Genomic DNA, 20,544 nt, shown 5'->3' with positions numbered 1-20,544 from the left:
TCTTCCCGTTAATACTGATTATTGATACATTTTGATATTGCAATCATATGCCCTCTTCAGTTCCTTTTCTCCAGGGAATATATATTTATTTTTTGTAATTATTCCATATAACTAAGGTCCTCCAGCTCGCTTATTCATTTTGATGTCCTTCTCTGTGCCATTTCTGATTTAAAGTTAAATTCCAAAACAACGTAAAAAGTTCTGTGTCACCACTGCAAGTTGTACTTGTTTGTTTCTGTCTAGGGGACAGGAAAAGCACTTTTACTTACCTGATCTTCTACTTCCCCAGCAGACGGCACTCCCCTATGCTCCGGTAGAGAACTGTTCCTTGGCGTCCTCATTTACAGTGACTATGGGCCCTGCATCGGTCTGGATGTCAGAGAACCACTGGAGCATAGGGAAGTAGAGGCTGCAGGGTCCGCTTTAACAGTACATAGGATTCTGTGGTGCTATCACTAAAAATCAGGTACTGCTGTTCCCAGTCCCCTAGACTTAAATGAGCAGTTACCCATTGCAGTGTGGGCGCAGACCTACTGCAAAGGAAGACTTTTCATTTTCCCAAAGTTCAGCTTTCTGGGCACCCTTCCTGAAGATTTGTTTTCTTTTACAAAGGATTTATTGCAGAATAGATAACAGCAGAGAATCAGTCGAAGACAGATGCACTGACCGACAGGAATAAGACATACAAGTTTGCTGGTAAATAATACAGAGTATGTACTGATGAAAAGACAAGAAAATAAACTTTGTACACAAGTGTTGTACATAAAAAACTTTGTACACGAGTGTTGTACAATAAGTTGCAAAAATGGTAGACATTTAGAAACCAATGACATATTAAACTATAAGAAAAAGTTGTCACTATATCAGCATACAGAAGGCGGGGAAGATGAGAAATGGAGCTTCACTGAATGCAAATAGGTACTCCATATGTAGGGCTCTCGATGGAGTCCAACATATGGATATAGTATTGCTGGTACGGCACTCAAAGCAGAAATCACAATCAGCACAAATAACGTAAAAACAGACTAAACAGAAGGAAAGAGAGGAACGAGGAGAAAAGGAGACCTGAAGATTTGTTTTCAAGGAGGATACAGACAGGAAAATATTATCTGACAGAAGTTCCCCGCTTAATCCAAAAGAGTCAACCCGTCCTGTAAAACCGTAATCTACTTTCCCATTTATCTGGCTCTTTGGGCATTGCTATATTGTCATTTTGCAGCCAGCTCAGTTTCTGAACTGCTTTTTACATTTGCTGGGATATAATGCTAACTTTACTGGGCTGTATTGTTGTCCTTAAAAAGAAAAATCCATTAACGAACCTTTTGAACTTGACCTCTTTTTTTTTCCCTTGTGTCCATGTGCTGATCAGGCTGGACAGATTGTTCTGGAAAAGGGTCAGGTTACCATTTGGGAACCTGATTAGGGCGATTTCCCAGTGTCTGAGCATTCCGCAGAGTCACAGGGAAGCTTAATCTCCCTCAGCTGACTTCCTCTTATCACTGGGCTGAACAAGGCAGCCTGCAGAGCTATTAATATGCTGCTGGAATAACATTATTTCATGAGGTAAAAATTCTCAGGCGGCCATAAATGAATGTTATTTTTATATTATTCTTAGGGGTGCAGTTCACATAGTAAATCATTAGTGGTTTAAGCATTTGTGGTCCGAAAGGTGACTGAGTGTTATAAGGCTCAGGTGCAGATTCTGACCAGGGCCCCTTTGTATGCCTGGAAAAAAAACTTTCAATGTCCTATTCAGTGATTGTGGTGCAAATTGCAGAAAAAAATGTATATATTTCTAAACAGGGAATAGGTGATTAAGGGAAGGGTTAAAAAAAGTGTGGCCCTTCTAGTGGGGCTCTGCCTGCACTGCATGGGTCAAAGGATTGTTTTATTCTAGGGTCAAGGTCAAAGGATTGTTTTATTCTAGGGCAGAGGACACAAAAGATATACCGTATTTTCCGGCATATAAGACGACTGGGCGTATAAGACGACCCCCTACTTTTCCTGTTTAAAATGTAGTGTTTGGGCTATACTCGCCGTATAAGACTACCCCTCTTCCACTGCACACCAGTGGGAAGAATCGTGCCCCATCATTGGTGTCAGTGGGAGGAATAGTGCCCCATCATTGGTGTCAGTGGGAGGAATAGTGCCCCATCATTGGTATTAGTGGGAGGAATAGTGCCCCATCATTGGTGTCAGTGGGAGGAATAGTGCCCCATCATTGGTGTCAGTGGCAGGAATAGTGCCCCATCATTAGTATCAGTGGCAGGAATAGTCCCCCATCATTGGTGTCAGTGGGAGGAATAGCACCCCATCATTAGTATCAGTGGCAGGAATAGTGCCCCATCATTGGTGTCATTGGAAGGAATAGTGTCCCATCATTGGTATCAGTGGGAGGAATAGTGCCTCATCATTGGTATTTGTGGGAGGAATAGTGTCCCATCATTGGTGTCAGTGGGAGGAATAGTGCCCCATTATTAGTATCATTGGGGGGAATAGCACCCCATCATTGGTGTCAGTGGAATATTGCCCCATCTTTGGTGTCAGTGGGAGGAATAGTATCCCATCATTGGTGTCAGTGGGGGGGGGGGGAATAGTGCCCCATCGTTGGTGTCAGTGGGGGGGGGGAGGAATAGTATCCCATCATTGGTGTCAGTGGGGGGTGGAATAGTGCCCCATCATTGGTGTCAGTGGGGGGTGGAATAGTGCCCCATCGTTGGTGTCAGTGGGGGGGGGGGGAGGAATAGTGCCCCATCGTTGGTGTCAGTGGGGGGTGGAATAGTGCCCCATCATTGGTGTCAGTGGGGGGGGGGGGGAGGAATAGTGCCCCATCGTTGGTGTCAGTGGGGGGGAGGAAAAGTGCCCCATCGTTGGTGTCAGTGGGAGGAATAATGCCCCATCATTGGTATCAGTGACACCAATGATGGGGCACTATTCCTCCCACTGACACTTGCTGACCCCTGTTCCAGTACGGTGCTGCTGCAGCCAGCGTATGTGGTTGCAGCAGCACCTAAGCACGGCACACTTACCTGCATCTCCACTCGATTTTCGCGGGGCCGCTCAGCTCCGCCTCCTCGCCGGTGATTGGCCGCCTGTGTGCCTTTCCTGAGCTACAGTTCTGGTGGCCAATCACCGGTGAGGAGGCGGAGCCGAGCAGCCGCGCGAACATCCAGTGGACGAACCGAAGGAAGGAGCAGCTGCGCTTCCTGGACCGGATCGTCGTGGGACCGGAGCCAGGTAAGAGACAGCAGCCCCTGCCCACCCCTGTACTTAGTTTCCCTTCTGTTGGAAGGGGGGGCGGCGCCCCCCTAAAAAGTGTCAGCATGCCGTTACCGGCGTATAAGACGACCCCCCGACTTTTGAGAAGATTTTCAAGGGGTAAAAAGTCATCTTATACGCCGGAAAATACGGTACTTACCTTATCCGCCGATCCTCCCAGCACAAGACTGGTCCTTTCGGTTCCTGCCCCCCCCCCCCAGCAGTCCTGTAAATGGACTGTTCCTGACGTCCGCACACTCAAGGCGTGCTCCACAGACAACAACAGTCAACCGCTGGACTGTGGGGGAGTACGGTTTTCTGTAGGATCAGCGAGTCAGATGAGTATGAGCTTAGTCCTCACCCCTAGAAAATAAACAAGCAGCCAATCCATGCAGTGGAGGCACAGCCCCATTGCATGGTAAAATAAAAAGAAATTTACTGGAGTTCTGCATTAAGCCAGCGTTTGTGTTTGACTGCAATTTCATTTTTTTTTAAAATAACAAACATGTTATACTTGCCTGCTGTATGCACATAGCAGCCCTGATCCTCCTCCTCTGGGGTCCCCTGCCAAGGATCTTAGCTCCTCCAAGTAATGTGCCCACCATAGAAAGCCGCTTGCTATGAGGGCACTCGTGCAGGCTTGCTCCCGACCTGGCTCTGTGTGTCCATAGTCACAGAGAGCACGGCTTGGCTCTGCCCCCTGACCCCTTTCCATTGGCTGTGATTGACAGTAGTGGGAGACAATGCTGCCTCCATGTCCAGGGAGAAGATAGAGAGCAGAGAGAGACGCTGCGCCCATGCACAGCACTGAATCCAGATCGGGCTTTGGTAAGTATAAGGGAAGGCCAGACGAAAGCTGCACTCAGAAAGGTTTTTTACCTTAATGCAGAGAACGACTTCAGCTTTTTAGAACCACTTTAATGTGTCTAGGTACAGCATTGTGCATATAAAGCTGACCTCCAGGTCAAGGGGTTTTCACCGTAGTGACTGTCTGCTTCCACAGCAACCCCTCAGGTATGAGATATTGTCCAATGTAGTATAAAGTAAGATCATGGACTACAGCTTTACAGTGGTTGTAAACCTTAGGCATGAAGAATGAACAAAGCATATCCCTCTATAGTGAGTGTCATTTGTCTGCTGCTTTATTCCTCTGCTATCAGCATGAATCACTTATGACAAGTTTTCCTGACACCAGCAGAAAAATGGTGACAGGGGAGATACCTTCAGCAGATTGATAGCCTCAGCTCTATTCTTGTGAGCTGTGTGAAGGGGGTGTGTCCCTTCCCTCCAATCATTTCTCAGAACTCTCCTCACTGAGCTCTGCAGAGTGCAATATCAGCTCACAGCCCCCTTTTTTCTGAACCCTCAGACAAGCTTTATAAATTCAGCACTTTGAACAGCTGTAGAGAAGAGAACATAGTAGGTAGACAGGTACAACTTATGTAGGAGGAATTGTTTAATCTCTGTGTATCACCTGAGGTCATTCACTTCACAAGGCACAGGTAAGGGTTTACAACCACTTTAAAGCTTTGTAGAAGTACAGCACAAGTACCCCTATGAAGGAGCAATAATGCTTGCCATACACTTGGTAATTATGGAGCTTTCCATCAGCTTTCAACTGCAGTCTGCAAAGGTGACTTCAGATACTGATTAAAGCCGGGAAGAGGGCTGCCTTATTATGGTGGATAAATAGAAATTCTATATACAGTAGTTTGATGGACAGGCCTCAGAGATGTTCTTTACATAGTGGATAATGTGGTTGGCAGTTGAAGGCTTGACTGTCTGGAGAAGGGGATAGGCAAGGTTTTAACCACCTTATGTACCTAATGTCCTATTGTCCTGATAGCTTTTCTCTAATTGCATTGTGATGCAGGTGGCAACAGCACTGAGAGTACCTGGGGCCCACCAGATACAAAATTAGAATGAAGTACCACCTTCAACTTGGGCCCACAGAACATCACAGCAGAGAGTGGATGTGGCTTACTTTCAGTGGGCATGGTGTAAAAGCAAAGGCTTATTCTCATTTAGTATGAAAAGAAGAGGCATGTTTTTGCACAAAGTTTTCATTCTTTTTTTAATCAGTACCATTGTGGCCAAACCTTCCTGCCATCCACTGTTACCATTCACATGATACAAAAACAAAACAAAAACTACTTCCAGATAACTAGAGACTGCGAGAGAATGATTGCTCAATTGTCACAGTAGACTGTCAGAGACAGTTGCTCACAATGTCATTGCACACTGTCAGTCTCCCATTGACAAGTATCGTTATGCAGTCAATCCAAGATTCAATGGGGTTTATTTTCTAAAGCTGGTTCACTCAGAATCTGGTGCAGCTGTGCTTGGTAGCCAATCGTCTTCTAACCTCAGCTTTTTCAATTAAGCTTTAGCAATAAAACCTGGAATCTGATTGTTTTCTATGCAGAACTGCATGAGATTCTGAGTGAACCAGCTTTAGTTAGTAAACCCCAATAAGTCTACCCAAATGATTAGCTTCATTAGCTGCCCTATTCTAAAATTGCAGTTTGGTACCTCAACTAGCAACTGGGTCATATATATCTTTAGAGACCCCGATTTCTCACTTTTCTTCTAAACCAGAAATGCCATTTTTGGGTGGACTATTCTTTTCTTTTTATATTTTTATTTTTAATGCGAGAATGCTGGTAACAGTGAGAGAGGCAATATAAGAAAAAAACATTACACAGTTGTTAATATAGTTTGAAACTATATTAAGGATGGGTCTAAGGATGAACAATAATAAACAGCTGGGTGGAAGGCATTCAGTCTAACAATTGACAAGTGGAGAAAAGAGGGGAGGCCTCAGTCACCAGATAACAGAGTATATTTTGAGTTAAGTGGAGGATGAGATGTCAGTTGGGGAGTCAATGGGATTATTCTTTAAAGGGAATCTGTATAGTTTTTATATATGTGTATATCAACAGTGCAGCGTTTAACTCTTTCAAAGTACAGGACAGTTTAGACCTATACCTGTTAGTGTGACAAATATAATAAACATATGAAAAATTGTGATCATAAAGTGTCCAAAAGGTGAGTATTGTGAATAATCAAAATTCAATCCCACATGCTGTGATGGAAACAGGAAACTTCAAACATAGCCAGGGTGACACCATCCACTCCCATGCAAGGCTTACTGGAAGGATTGTGACCCCCCTACTAAGAGTGATCAGTGATTGTTCCTTAAGAAGATAACATTGGCTTCTTGATGATGACCATCCGGTTTCCATGATGTCAGCTTTAGTTACTTGCCCTCCAGATGATTTACCTCCCTTCCTGACCAGGCCATTTTTTGGCGATACATTGCTGCGTTACTTTAACTGACAGTTGCGTGGTCATGCAACGCTGCACCCAAATTAAATTTATGTCCTTTTTCCCCACAAATAGAGCGTTCTTTTGGTGGTATTTGATCGCCTCTGTAATTTTTATTTTTTGCGCTATAAACAAAATAAAGATTATCAATTTTGAGAAAAAAACAATATGTTTGACTTTTTGCTATTAAACATGTCCAGTAAACAAATTTTTTAAAAATCTAATTTCGTCATAAATTTAGGCCAAAATGAATTCTGTTACATGTCTTTGCTTAAAACAATCCCAATACGTGTGAATTATTGGTTTACGTGAAAGTTATAGCGTCTAAAAATGACAGTATAGATACTGGAATTTTTTTTATATATATACTTGTAATGGCGGTGATCAGCGACTTATAGCGGGGGACTGCGGTGGGCATTCTGGCACTGGGTGGGAACTGACTAACTGTCATTGACATCCACAGTGACACCAATACAGTGATCAGTGCTAATAAAAAGCACTGACACCATACTAATGACACTGGGCAGGAAGGGATTAACATCTGGGGTGATCAAAGGGTTAACTGTGTGCTGTTTTATTTGTGCTATGTGTGTGTGTTTTGCTGTGTCATCACATTGCTTTGTATTGCTCTGCTATGCAGAGCAATACAATGCAATGTGCAGGAGCTGACAGGGAAGAGATCTGTATTGTTTACATATAGGTCTCTCCCCTGTCAGTGATATTCGGCAATTGAGTGTCGGTGGTGAATCACCATCTGGGACCCGGTGATCGACAGCTGAGACTGCCAGTAGTGGCACGGGTAGGGCATATATATATATATGTGATTTTGCGCAGCCCTGCTGCCCTGTAGCATTATTTCTGCTATAGGGCAGCGGGAAACCGGTTAAGGAGCAATCAGTGACCACTCTTAGTAGGAGGTCGCAATCCTTCTGGTAAGCCTTGCATGGAAGTGGTTGGTGTCACCTTGGCTATGTCTGAAGTTTCCTGTTTCCATCACGGCATGTGGGACTGATTTATTTAATTGTTCACAATACTCACCTATTGGACACTTTATGATCACAATTTTTCAAATATTTATTATATTTGTTACACTAACAGGTATAGGTAGGTTTAAATTGTCCTGTACTTTGAATGAGTTAATCGCTGCACTGTTGTTATACACATTTACTTAATGACTGGTATCAGGTTGTAGTGCCTAGATGCTATTGTTTGATTTTTCACTCTTAAGCACAGATTTTCTTTTAAATTTATTTGTATATATATATGGCTACAATCACAATGGGCTTGATGGGAATAAGTATATCGAAGTGTGGTTAAAGTTGTATAAAACTATTATTATTATTATATAGGATTTATATAGCATCAACAGTTTGTGCAGCACTTTACAATATAAGGGAGACCATACAATTACTTTAAATTTCAGTACAGAAAGATTAGGAGGGCCCTGCTTGAGGAGCTTACATTCTAAAGGAAGGGGGAGGTGATACAAAAGGTGATAGCTGCAGGGGATGATCTGGTGGAGGTGATTCAAGTACAGTTCTTAGGCGGAGGTGGGGTAGGCTTCCCTGAATAAATTAGTTTTCAAAGATCACCTAAAGGCAGACAGGGTGGGGGCTGACCAGACATACTGTGGTAGGGAGTTCCAGAGGATGGGAGAGGCTCTGGAGAAGTCCTGGAGGTGAGTGTGGGAGGAGGCGATGAGTTTGCTAGAGAGGAAGATATCTTAGGAGGAGCGGAGTGGGTGATATCTGCAGATGAGGTTGCTGATGTAGCTAGGGGCAGTGTTGTGGATGGCTTTGTAAGCTGTGGTTAGTATTTTGAATTTTATACGTTGGGTTAGTGCAGTGCTTCTCAATTATTTTCTGTCATGCCCCCCCTGGGAAGAAGAAAACATTTTGCGCCCCCCCGCGCGACTGTAAATAGTATCATTTGTCTATAAAATTGTTATAAGTAGGAATAGTGCCCCATCATTGGTGTCAGTGGGAGGAATAGTGCCCCATCATTGGTGTCAGTGGGAGGAATAGTGCCCCATCATTAGTATCAGTGGGAGGAATAGTGCCCCATCATTAGTATCAGTGGGAGGAATAGTGCCCCATCATTGGTGTCAGTGGGAGGAATAGTGTCCCATCATTGGTATCAGTGGGGGGAATAGTGCCCCATCGTTGGTGTCAGTGGGAGGAATAATGCCCCATCATTGGTGTCAGTGGGAGGAATAGTGCCCCATCATTGGTGTCAGTGGGAGGAATAATGCCCCATCATTAGTATCAGTGACACCAATGATGCGGCACTATTCCTCCCACTGACACCAATGACACTTGCTGACCCCTGTTGCAGTATGGTGCTGCTGCAGCCAGCATATGTGGTTGCAGCAGCACCTCTGCACTGCACACTTACCGGCTTTTCCCTCACTCGATTTTCGCGGGTCCGCTCGGCTCCGCCTCCTCGCCCGTGATTGGCCGCCTGTGTACCTTTCCTGAGCTACAGTTCTGGCGGCCAATCACCGGTGAGGAGGCGGAGCCGAGCGGCAGGAGTGAGGGAGTGGCCGGAGTGACGGAAGGAGCAGCGCTTCCTGGATGGATCATCGTGGGAGCCAGGTAAGCGGCAGCAGCCCTCTGCCCACCCCTGTACGCGCCCCCCTTGATGGAGGGGGGGGCGCGCCTCACTATTTGAGAAGCACTGGGTTAGTGGAAGCCAGCGAAGGGACTAGCAGAGAGGGGCAGCAGTCACTGATTGGTTGGTAAGCTGTATGAGTCTAGCAGTAGCATTCATAATAGACTGAAGGGGGGATAAACTATGCTTTTATGTAGCGTCTGTGCTTCCTGCTTAGTGGTGCTGCTCAATGATTATAGCTTTGTTCATTTCTTACATTGAAATTGGTTGAAAACAGGAGAATCTATGTGAATTATCCTGTAGTCTCAGCAATTGTTCAGAAGTGATGTTAGCTGCTATCTGTAAAAAAAACAAACACATGTAGAGGGAGTCAATTAAATATTAAATACTGTAAGAACTTAAAAATGTAATGCTTCCATTTAAAGTGATTTCCTGTTTTTTCATTAGATTTAAATATTTAAAAATGTGTGTATATGTAGATATAGATAGATAGGGAGAGTGACTGACTGTAAATCAAGATTCTTTAGCCAGGTCCAGTGTTTTTGTGGGGCAGAGCCCCCTCTTGAAAAGTGGGCTGTGCCTCACCAAGACGTTACACCTAAATAAAGAACCTAGTTGTACGTTTGGTCTTTGTTGGAAGACCTTTGAGTGTCCATGTATCTTTGCTTAACTTGGTATTAAACCCAAGTTAACCAGTTAGATGGTTGAGACAAACCATTTACCACTGACATGGGTGCTTACAATGATCAACATTTATTTATTTATATAAAAGCTTTACCCCAAAAGGAAGCCGCTTATAAAGTATTAGCTAGAGTTCAGTTTCAATTTGTTAGTGTATCTAAATCTGCTAGTATATCTAACACTCCCCTCCCCCAGACTGACAATGCTGCTGTCAAAAGGTGACCTTGTGCTTCTTTATTCAGTGTATAGGCATTCTAATACAAGAGGTGTGTTACAGGTGAAAACCGAGGGGGAAAGGCCTAAAAATGAAAATTATGCAGCCGCCACACCTAAAAACTTGTAAGCTGCAGTATTTAAAATTTTGACATTTTAAAATTGTTTGGGACCAAAAGTACTTTAAATATATACATCACATGGCAATGCAGTTTCTGACCAGATATATTTCTACTATTTGTGGCAGATTTCTAGAATTCCCTGATATTCTGTTCTTGTGTTTCAATAACTGCTAATGGACATGGTAGAACCACTGCCATCCAGTTGTTTCCAGTTGGCATAGCCATCTACAAACCATTCAATACAAACAATGTGCCTGAAGTCTTCACCCACTATGTGACATGTATAGTCCTTTATTATTATTATTAACATTATTATTTTAAATAACCTTGCAGATAAGAGATACTTGATTTAAATACATATCCATGTGTATTAATGATTTAAAAACTTTAATGCTCATTTACTGAAAGAGTTGAGAATGTTCACAAATAAAATGTGCGAATATGCACTTCAAGTATCCAATCATGTGAAAAGCTAATTCCTATTTCCTTTTTTTCTATCTGCACAATACTGGATAAGTGAAAATTCTGAGGTCCTTTAGTACATCAACCTATTTGAATATTGCATGAATTATATAATTAGAAGCAGCCATATTTGCTTCTTAAGACTCTTTGGGGTTTATTTACTAAAGCTGGAGAGTCCAAAATCAGACTCCCTTCTGCATAGAAACCAATCAGCCTCTAACCTCAGCTTGTTCAATGAAGCTTTGGCAACTCTCCAGCTTTAGTAAATAAACCCCTTTGTGTCTTGCTTGGGTCTTGCTGCTCTTTCTCAAAGTGGGGCTAATTAAAAGTAAATAATTTCACCTTACAAATTGAATTTTTTTCTTCCAAAAATTTTTATTGAAATACAAGACATTTGAGATTAAAGACATGTACGGAACCCATTTTGCACATGTATAACTGAAGCAATCTCCCGTAACGCAGACGGGTAGTCAGACATGTAATTGAAGTATGCAGTAAACATAAACATGAGATCACGCTACCCAGTAAACAAAGTAGAATAACAGTTTCGCAAATATGGATGGTAAGCAATAGAGGTATAGAGGATGCAAGTGTCGGGGGTAAAAAGCACTTAAGTAATCGAGTAGTGGAGCAAAAAGCAGCATTGATGTCTGAGGCGGACGCCTCGTGCAATTCCGCACCCGGTTAAGTTAAGTTTCTGCTTGTATGTAGAAATAGTTGTTTAAGAGAGAAATATGAGACAAAAGGAAGGAAAAGAGAGAAAAGAAAAAGAGGAGAGTACTGTATATGCAGGAAGATTTAGAAAGCACAGGGAGGAGTGAGAGAGAGAGGAAAAGAAAAAAAAAAAAAAAAAAAAAAAAAAGGGGGGGGGGGGAGGTGGGAAGGAAGTGAAAAAGGAGGGATGGATCAAGTAATAGGTAATAGATATTAAGCCAACCATAATATAATATAGTAGACAAGCTAATAGGTATTATCCTTAGGACTTAACATACATTTCGATAAACACGGTCCGCGGCGTTATTCCAGAGGTGATAACTTTGAACGGTATTCACGACCTGTAGAGTAGTTTTAGTTATACATATAGAGTTTATAGAAATTGGTAGTTTGGAAGTGTTTCCAACACGCCCACGTTTTCCGAAATCTCTCCGGGTGGTCTCTTGTCACTGAAATCAATTCCTCCATCTCCGCAACCCTGATGACCCTATGAAACCACTCCCGCACAGTAGGAATCTGTTCTGAACGCCAGTGGACAGGAATGCATTGTTTTGCCGCATTTAGCATATGTAGGGTAAGAGACTTACGGTACATCCTTAACGGAATTGAGGAGTGGTGAAGTAAAAATTGAGCCGGGCTGTATTCCAGAGTGTAAGTAGTCACTTGTGAGACTATATCTCGCACTTTTTCCCAAAAAGGCTGCAACAAGGGACAATCCCACCAGATATGTAGGAGTGTGCCTGTTGTCTGTTTACATCTCCAGCACAACTCTGAAATATTAGGGTCAAATTTATGCAGCAGGGACGGAACTCTGTACCATCTAGAGTATAGTTTGTAATTGCTTTCCTGCGTGGAAACACACATGGAGCCCGAATGTATGTGTTCATAAATGTGATCCCAGTCGTCAGTTGACAAAGGTATTTGTAGATCACGTATCCAAGCCTCACACGCTTTTCGAGGTTGAGATATACTAGTAGTTTCAAGAAGGGAGTAAAGCTTGGATATAACATGTCGCTGGGGGGAATTCGAGAAGCAAAGTTTCTCAAATGGAGTAAGCGACCTGGAGTAGTCTTGTAAATGCGAGGCGTTATGTGTAAAATACAAATTGAATTTTAACTTAATAAAAAAAACAAATCATGTGCATGGAAAAAAAATGTAAAAAAAAAATGGATTTTTGTTTGCAAATGATAATTGAAGTGAGCACAACTTTGTCGCCTTATTCACTAAGACAAGGGAATTTTCCCTTTCCAAAGTGAATTCTCACTTAGCTTAGTGAATGAGGCGTACTTGTGCTGACTTCAGTAATCCAATGCAAAGTGCAATCAATTTTTGTCATTTTTTTTTTTTGCACATGATTGGGATTCTATGAAAAGTAAATTTTAACTTGGCTTCCCTTCATTCATAATGTTAAAGAAGAAATCCAGGTATAGATATTTTGCACATAATTACTTACATTGGTCCAGCTAGGACCAAAGTAACTATGTATTTACCATACCTGGCTGATGCCCCTGGAAGCTGGAAATCACTGAAGTAGACACCACTACTCCACTGATCTTCCTTTGTTTTTGGGTCCTGTGCCAAGCGGCTGCACTTTTGCTTCTGAACACAGGAGGTCAGCATGAGTGCCATTCTAAGGATGCTTTGCATTTTCTGAATGAATGCAATGCATTCTGTGATTGGACAAGGTGTAGAGCGTGATGTCACCAATTCATCTCCACCTCATGGAGACGCAGTGTAGTGATGTCACACTCTCTACCTTCTGATGACTTAACAGCTGCCCAGATCACTTCTACCATAGACAGAAAAAACAGCTAATACATGTCTGCTGGCATTTTTTTGACTATGAGTTTGTTTACATCTTCCTACTACTTTGCCGTAATAGTTATGTTTGTGACAGTAGGAGTGTTAAATGTATGAAGTAGATTATTTGGGTTAGTTTAAAGCACAGCCAACGAAAGTGAGCCGCCTGTTCAATTTAATATGCCGAAATACTGATTAAACTCTGTGATTGAATGAAAAGGTGTTATTTCAGTGGTATTGTCTGTGGACAAGAGTATAATTTGTAATTTGGCTAAACTGCTATCATTGTATCTTTAATCCTAGGAATTATCCATTTGACATTGTGACCTTGCTGAATCTTGTCCTCTTTAAAGCCTCTGATACCAGTCGGGAAATCTATGAGATCTCAGTGCAGTTAATGCAGGTATGTGAATCCTTTCACTAACTGAAATAAATCCTGACATTTAATTGACAGGCTTTTCTATTTTCCAGTTTGGAGAATTAAAAGTGACTAAGTTGACAGGCTGACACCTGCCCGTTTTACAGTTCAGAGACCCATTGATTTCAGTCTGCTTCTCAGAATGCAATAATTTGCAAGCACTCCAGGCTGCCAGAGCAAATGTAACCTGGAGGAGACCTGACTGTGCTGCTTACCCACAGTAGAGGTTCCCATCTTTTTCAAGAAAGTGTTTTTTTATCTTTGCACATAACCTACTAGTACTTGTTTTTCTGCAGTAGTTGAGGGAAGGGGGGGAATTAACATAATTGTGTGTGCACATATGCATATTAAATATGTCAGATAATAGAACTGACCATAGAGCTCTGAAAATTTACTGTGTGCATTTATATACAGTATAGTTATGTTGAAAAAAGACACAATACCCTCAAGTTCAACCAGTAGAAAATTAAATTGCTAAAAAAAATCAAAGCCTACATGCACAATCTATGGTGTTATGACTTATAAACATTAACCGCTTCCATACCGGGCACTTTTACCCCCTTCCTGCCCAGGCCATTTTTCAGGTTTCAGAGCTCACACTTTGAATGACAATTGCGCGGTCATACAACATTGTACCCAAACTAAAATTGTATAATTTTCTTCACACAACTAAAGCTTGCTTTTGGTGGTATTTAATCAACACTGGGGGACCAAAAACGTTGAAAAAAAAACAAGTTTTTCTTTGTTTCTGTTATAAAAGTTTGTAAATAAATAATTGTTCTTCATATATTTAGGCCAAAATGTATTCTGCTACATGTCTTTGGTGAAAATAGTCCAAATTAGAATGTATTTTTTAGTTTGTAGGAAAGTTATAGCGTTCACAAACTATGGTATAGATCTGAAAATTGATCAATCCTGAAGTACTGATAGCCAATCTAATTTCTTGAGGTCCACGAATGTCAGAACAGTACAGATATCCCCCAAATGACCACTTTTTGCAAAGTAGACAGTCCGACATACTTCATAAGAGGAATGGGGAGTTTTTTGAAGTTGTATTTTTTTTGTTATTTTTCGGAAAATTAAAAACAATTATTTTCACTATTTTTTTTTTTTTACATACTGTCACCAGTGCAGTACAGCGTTATCATATAACTGGCAGGGCGGTGATCAGGGACACTGGTGACAGTATGAAAAAAAAAATTATATATATTTTTTTTATTACATTTTTTTTCTTTTTTTAATATTTTTTTTTCATATTTCACTATGACCAAAGTAGTACAATGTTACCATAGTAACATTTTACTACTTTGGGGAAGTGATCAGTATTTTTTTTCCCCCAAATTTGCTTATAGCAAAGAATTACTTTGCTATAAGCAAGCATTTACCTGAATGACATCGATTCAAATATTAACCCCATAACGACACGATAGCACATACACTATATTGCCAAAAGTATTGGGACACCTGCCTTTACACGCACATGAACTTTAATGGCATCCCAGTCTTAGTCTATAGGGTTCAATATTGAGTTGGCCCACCCTTTGCAGCTATAACAGCTTCAACTCTTCTGGGAATGTTGTTCACAAGGTTTAGGAGTGTTTTCTTGGGAATATTGACCATTCTTCCAGAATGGAAGACAGAGAAGCATAATTTGTCACCCCAGAGTCCATTGGCGGCGTTCTTTTCACCACTGAATCTAACAATTTGCATTGACTAGGTGCTTGATTTTATACACCTGTGGCCATAGAGGTGATTGGTACACCTGAATCCAATGATTTGGAGGGGTGTCCCAATACTTTTGGCAATATATTGTATATATACACTTACAATATATACAGTGTGTGTGTGTATATATATATATATATATATATATATATATATATATATTATTTTTTATTTTTTAGCATCAGACAAACCATTATAGTACTTTTCAGTTGTTAAAGGCGACTTAGTTCTGGTATGCGTAAACCTTGACCTGTCTTAATACAACGGAGCAGCAGAGTATTTAGATTCAGGCAACATGTTTATTCTGTATCATGTTAATTCCATAAATTCCCTACATATTATGTATCTGAAAAATGTTTCCTGCATGCTTGTGGATTTAAATAACTTTCTCCTGAGCTGCAGTATTTGTATGTTGTACAAAGATAATTAACATGATTTACAACCTAGTTCTGCATCTGAATTTTGAAGATTAACATAGGGAAATATTCACTGCAGGTGAATCGGACACTGTCACCAGGAAAATACACCTACAGTGAATTATTGGTAAATGTCACATTCATTAGTTTAAAGCCCAACACCAAGCAGAATTACCTTCACAGGTTTATAGAATAAGTACACCTTTGGAACATGTGACATGTACACCTGTTTTTAGGGTGTAACACATTCTAGTACCTGCCCCCCTCACCCCTTCTCCTGTGACAACGGGCAGGGGCTGAACAGCTGAATCCAATGATTTGGAGGGATGTCCCTATACTTTTGGCAATATAGTGTACGTACAGTGTCCAGGAGGTGGGCTTTAAACCTGCTGCCGCATATACGTATTTTTGTGTTTGTGCTGGGAATGTGCTGCACAAAGTAGTTCCAATCATATGTACAGTTTTATTAACAAATGTCAAAGTTTCAAAATTTGGTGTGGGCTTTAAGGTTTGTTTTACCTTCTGTCATGAAGGGGTTAAGGAAAGAGGGGGTTAACAGATGGATGTAAACAATGTTTTGCTCTATATGCTGTATACATACAGTAGCTATATATAATGGCCATTTTGATTTTACTGTATTTATTCTTGAAATGTGCTTACAATGGGTGTTAGTAAGATTGGTATCAAACTGTTTTTATAAAGAATAACGGAGCTGAAAACCACTCTGTTCATCCTGTAGGTTCTGGAAGGAAAACTGTTTGTATATTCCAAAAAAGTAGCAGAACAGAAGCCTGGAAGTATTTTGTATGGCACACATGGCATATTGCCACACCTGTACAGTGTCTCATTAATTCGCCTTTCTAACGAGCTGGCACGGATGTATCCTGAGCTGACACTGCCCCTGTTCTCAGGTACTTTCTCCTTTTAGGCCTTGCTTTGTATGTCTCAATACATTAACATAGTGTTTAAATTGATAGACTGCAGACAGATAAGTTGAGCTGCATGTAGTAGCTGTTCGCTGCCGTATGGAGAACTATAGGATTGTCATGTAATAAATGTCATGTAATAAATGCCAGTGACATTGGGAAGACATACCACTTTCATATGGGAGTCCAGGATTTTGAAATACTCCCCAATTAACACAATTTTGATAATACTGTTTTATGGTATTAAGCCTTTTTATTTTTAAAATAATTGATTAGGTCTGTTTCTTGGGTTCCACTCCATTTCCTTTTTTTCTTCATCTTTTTTTTTTTTTTTTTACTTTGCACTATAATGGCTACAAAATTAAAGCTCTGAAATGGATCCAAATGATATGCTCCATTTGTTTGTTCTAGGAAAAGAGCTATATTTGCACTGGTTTAAAAACAAAGCATTAAGATTCTAATTATCAGCATCTGCCGTTTGTTTAGTTTCCTGCTCAATGCCATTGCCGTGCAGCAGAGTCCTGTCAATGTAAAGCACTCTAATCACAATGATGCAAATTTTATAAAATTACAGGAAGTAAAAGTGTCTTTTTGCACAATATCAGTTAGAGAGTGTGCCCTTAGTTGATATAGCTTTTCTGATTTTTTTTTTTTTTTTTTTTTAGGTTTTATAGATTTGTATTATGTTTCTACAGTAATACAATTGTTATAGTTCCACCCCTCAGTTATGACTGTTAGAGATGATACAGTATCTAATGAGTACAGTGTCTCAGCCTGGGTTCACACTGCTGTGGCGCGGAATTCGCAGTGGTTTCTGTGCAAATTCCGCACCGCACCACATCACGATCGCACCCTGTTCATGCGAACCGCTGCGGGTGTGTATGTTAACCCCTTGGCGCCGGCGCCTCCCAGCCCTTTAAGGGTTTCAGAAGCTGGGAGGCGGGGCGGGGTTTAGAGTCATGTGACCGCCTTGACACGACGTCAAGGCGGTCAAATGATCGGGAAAGGTCCTGATCGAAAGAGGAGATCGGGACCTTTCCGTGAGAACCGGACATGTGTGCTGGGAGCATGCAGGGCACACGCTCTCAGCACATATGTCTTCTTTTAATAGAATACAAATGTGCAGCCGCTTGGCGTCTAAGCCTAGATGCTGGGAGGCCACACATTTGCGTTCAGCAGGTGCCAAGAGGTTACGTTAACACCCCTAAATTGGTTCCCAAAACACAGTGCGATGTGCAGAATCGCATCTCAATACCCATGCAATCCGATTCTAGTGTGGACAAAAATAAAGGGTCCTGCACCTGTATTTATATATCAATGACAAAATATGCAGTGGTTTATAGAAGACTTAGAACTATTCACATTAATCCATGTCTCTGGTACACCAAGTACCTATTAACAATGAACATGTCTTTGTATTGTGGGAGGAAACTGGGACAGATACAGAAAAAGTATACACATTTTATGGAAATAAAGTCCTTTGCTGCAACTGGATAATTAAAGATAGAGCTTGCAAGGAAGCATGTCACCAAGCTATGCTTGTTGATGAGATGATTTATTTAATCAGCTTCAATATGAATATATATTTGTATGCAATGTTTTCCATGCCTTCATCTCTATATCAGAATCACCTAGACTCATATTGTAGGACAAAAGCATTGGACTAAAAACAGTAGTTGGCTGCCTGTGAGGTGCAATTTCAATTCACTTCACTTAGGTATTGTTAATTAGATGATTTCCATAAGAGTCTGGAAAAAGGAGCAAGAAGATTGTTGCTTTGAGCCTGCTGTTGTTGGCCAAGACTGATAAAAAGAAATGGCCTCTATCTGCATTCCCTATGCAGCAGTTTAATAACACCAAAGAAAGCTGACTGCATGTCAAGTAAATGCAGCAACTTTCCATTAAACATCCATATGGTGGTACTTTTGATGTGTTTTTTATCCAAAAAGGGGACTCTTTCCTAAACATATGTAAACCTAAGAATAAAAATATAGTAAGTGTAGCTCTACTAGTCTTTAAATGTGGTGGCTGCCTTATTTTTCTTTTCCAGAATTTTCTTTTCTTTATTTTGACCTAGTAATCTTGGCACTAACACACTTCCTGTCCTAGAGTGACAACAATCAGTAACTATTTGGATCTATGAATGAGCAACATTTTCAAACATTAGAAGTGTTACAGAACACCTATGTTTCTGCTCATATCCACAACAGAAGCTGACCATAGATGAATCAAACCTATAACTATAGCTATTCCCATTCCAGAGAAGTCAGTTTAATAATTGACTTCTTTTGAACTGGCTTATTAAAATATTTTCCTTCGACCAGCGCTGCAGCCCATGTGCTGCAGCACTGATCAATGTATTCTGACAGTGGAGGAATCCCCATTGTCAGGATACAATAACACAGTGGGGAGGATTCCTCCATCCAAGGCTTGTGTGGATAAGAAATTAGGTTTTTTTTTTCAGTCTAACAGTTTGCTTTCTAGCAGGGTCAACTGGTATTTTCTGCATGTATTGAACAGATATAACAAAATGTTTTGAATGGTATATGTAAATTACCAAAGAGAGAATATGAAAAGGGTATTGCTTGAATTTACATAGACTTTAAACCAGTGTTTATGTCATTTTCCAATCTCTGCTAAACAGTCTGCAGGATGTAAGTTACAATCGTGACTAATCTACAGAACAATAAAGCTGTTTCCGAATATGTTAACAACCTTAGTTTTACTCTGCCAAATCTCATTCCTCTGTATTAGCTTAGTTATGATAAACAATATGTTATTGTGTATTTTATGTTTGCTTCTTGGTACCAACAGAAGTGAGTCAAAGATTCCCAACGACTCATCCGAATGGGCGTCAGATCATGCTTACCTACCTGCTGCCATGGCTGCATAACATAGAGCTGGTGGATAGCAGACTCCTCCTTCCAGACTCCAGCCCCAGCACCCCAGAGGAGGAAGTCACTGATGAGGATGGAGAAGTGGCCAGCACCATTGGACTGAAAGGAAATGGATGGGGATCACCAGAAGCCACGTCACTAGTGCTTAATAATCTCATGTACATGACCGCAAAGGTAATAGCCAAAGCATATGCTGGTAGATTACTGCTCACTGAAACTCTTTGATAAAAAAGGAAGATTGCACTTTATTAAAGCGAAGATAAGGTGATTTTCAGAATGCAATTTTTCTGGCAATTTACCAATCAAAGCATTTCTGTATAATACACCATTGAGAAGAAAAAATAATTTACGGAAGTCAAAATGACCAACCCTAAGTTTGCTTGCAATGTCCACCTGACGTCTTCCACTCCTCCTGGAGCGTAATGCATTGGCAGGCCATAGATGATGCGATTTTCGTTTGCAGGAAATAAAATCACTCAACTCCCCCGTCAACACAATCATTGTTGATGGGGAAATCCCTTCCATGGAGCTATTGTGTTCTCCTGGCGGAAAGCATTCCCTGCTCCCTGCTGAGAGAACCCAACAATTACTACTAGCTGCTATTGCCACCGACAGTAGTAAAAAAATCAAACAGGCGGTTGTACTGAAGTTGATTGATGGAACAGTACAGCCAGCCTGCCCATAGATAGATGGGCATAGATTCCATCCATCTGTGGCCGGCTTAAGTGGGTGTTTTTAAAAGCTAGACAAACTTATCATTTCACTTTTGTGCTCAGACCCCAGTTCCCTGTAAAAGTTACACTTTTGAACTATGATATCACAGATCTCCATATATACGTAGTGTCATCACTGCACCAAAAACTAAGGTGCATATACTGTTAAAGTATAATAATTATTTTGTAAGTAGCACCTTCATCTTCCACAGTATGCAGCACAAAGTGAGGGCTAAAACAGTAACTAGCAAAAAGAGAACTA

At 41.0% G+C, this 20,544-nt stretch overlaps 1 protein-coding gene across 7 annotated transcripts in view; it reads left to right on the top strand.

Annotated features, from left to right (window-relative positions):
* FRY (FRY microtubule binding protein) overlaps nt 1-20,544 on the top strand; it is a 578,133-nt gene that overhangs the window by 428,895 nt on the left and 128,694 nt on the right. For all 7 annotated transcript variants that reach the window (XM_089690883.1, XM_089690880.1, XM_089690882.1 and 4 more), the window contains 3 exons: nt 13,491-13,590; nt 16,486-16,657; nt 19,487-19,743. In XM_089690883.1, the coding sequence (XP_089547009.1) occupies nt 13,491-13,590; nt 16,486-16,657; nt 19,487-19,743 (529 nt within the window). The remainder of the gene's footprint in view (nt 1-13,490; nt 13,591-16,485; nt 16,658-19,486; nt 19,744-20,544) is intronic.

Source organism: Staurois parvus, unplaced genomic scaffold (genome assembly GCF_062004578.1).
Source record: "Staurois parvus isolate SC_StPar_1 unplaced genomic scaffold, SC_StPar_1.0 ptg000544l, whole genome shotgun sequence".
Lineage (NCBI taxonomy): Eukaryota > Metazoa > Chordata > Amphibia > Anura > Ranidae > Staurois > Staurois parvus.
Note: the sequence above shows the minus strand (reverse complement) of the source record. Positions and strands in the feature narration are given on the sequence as shown.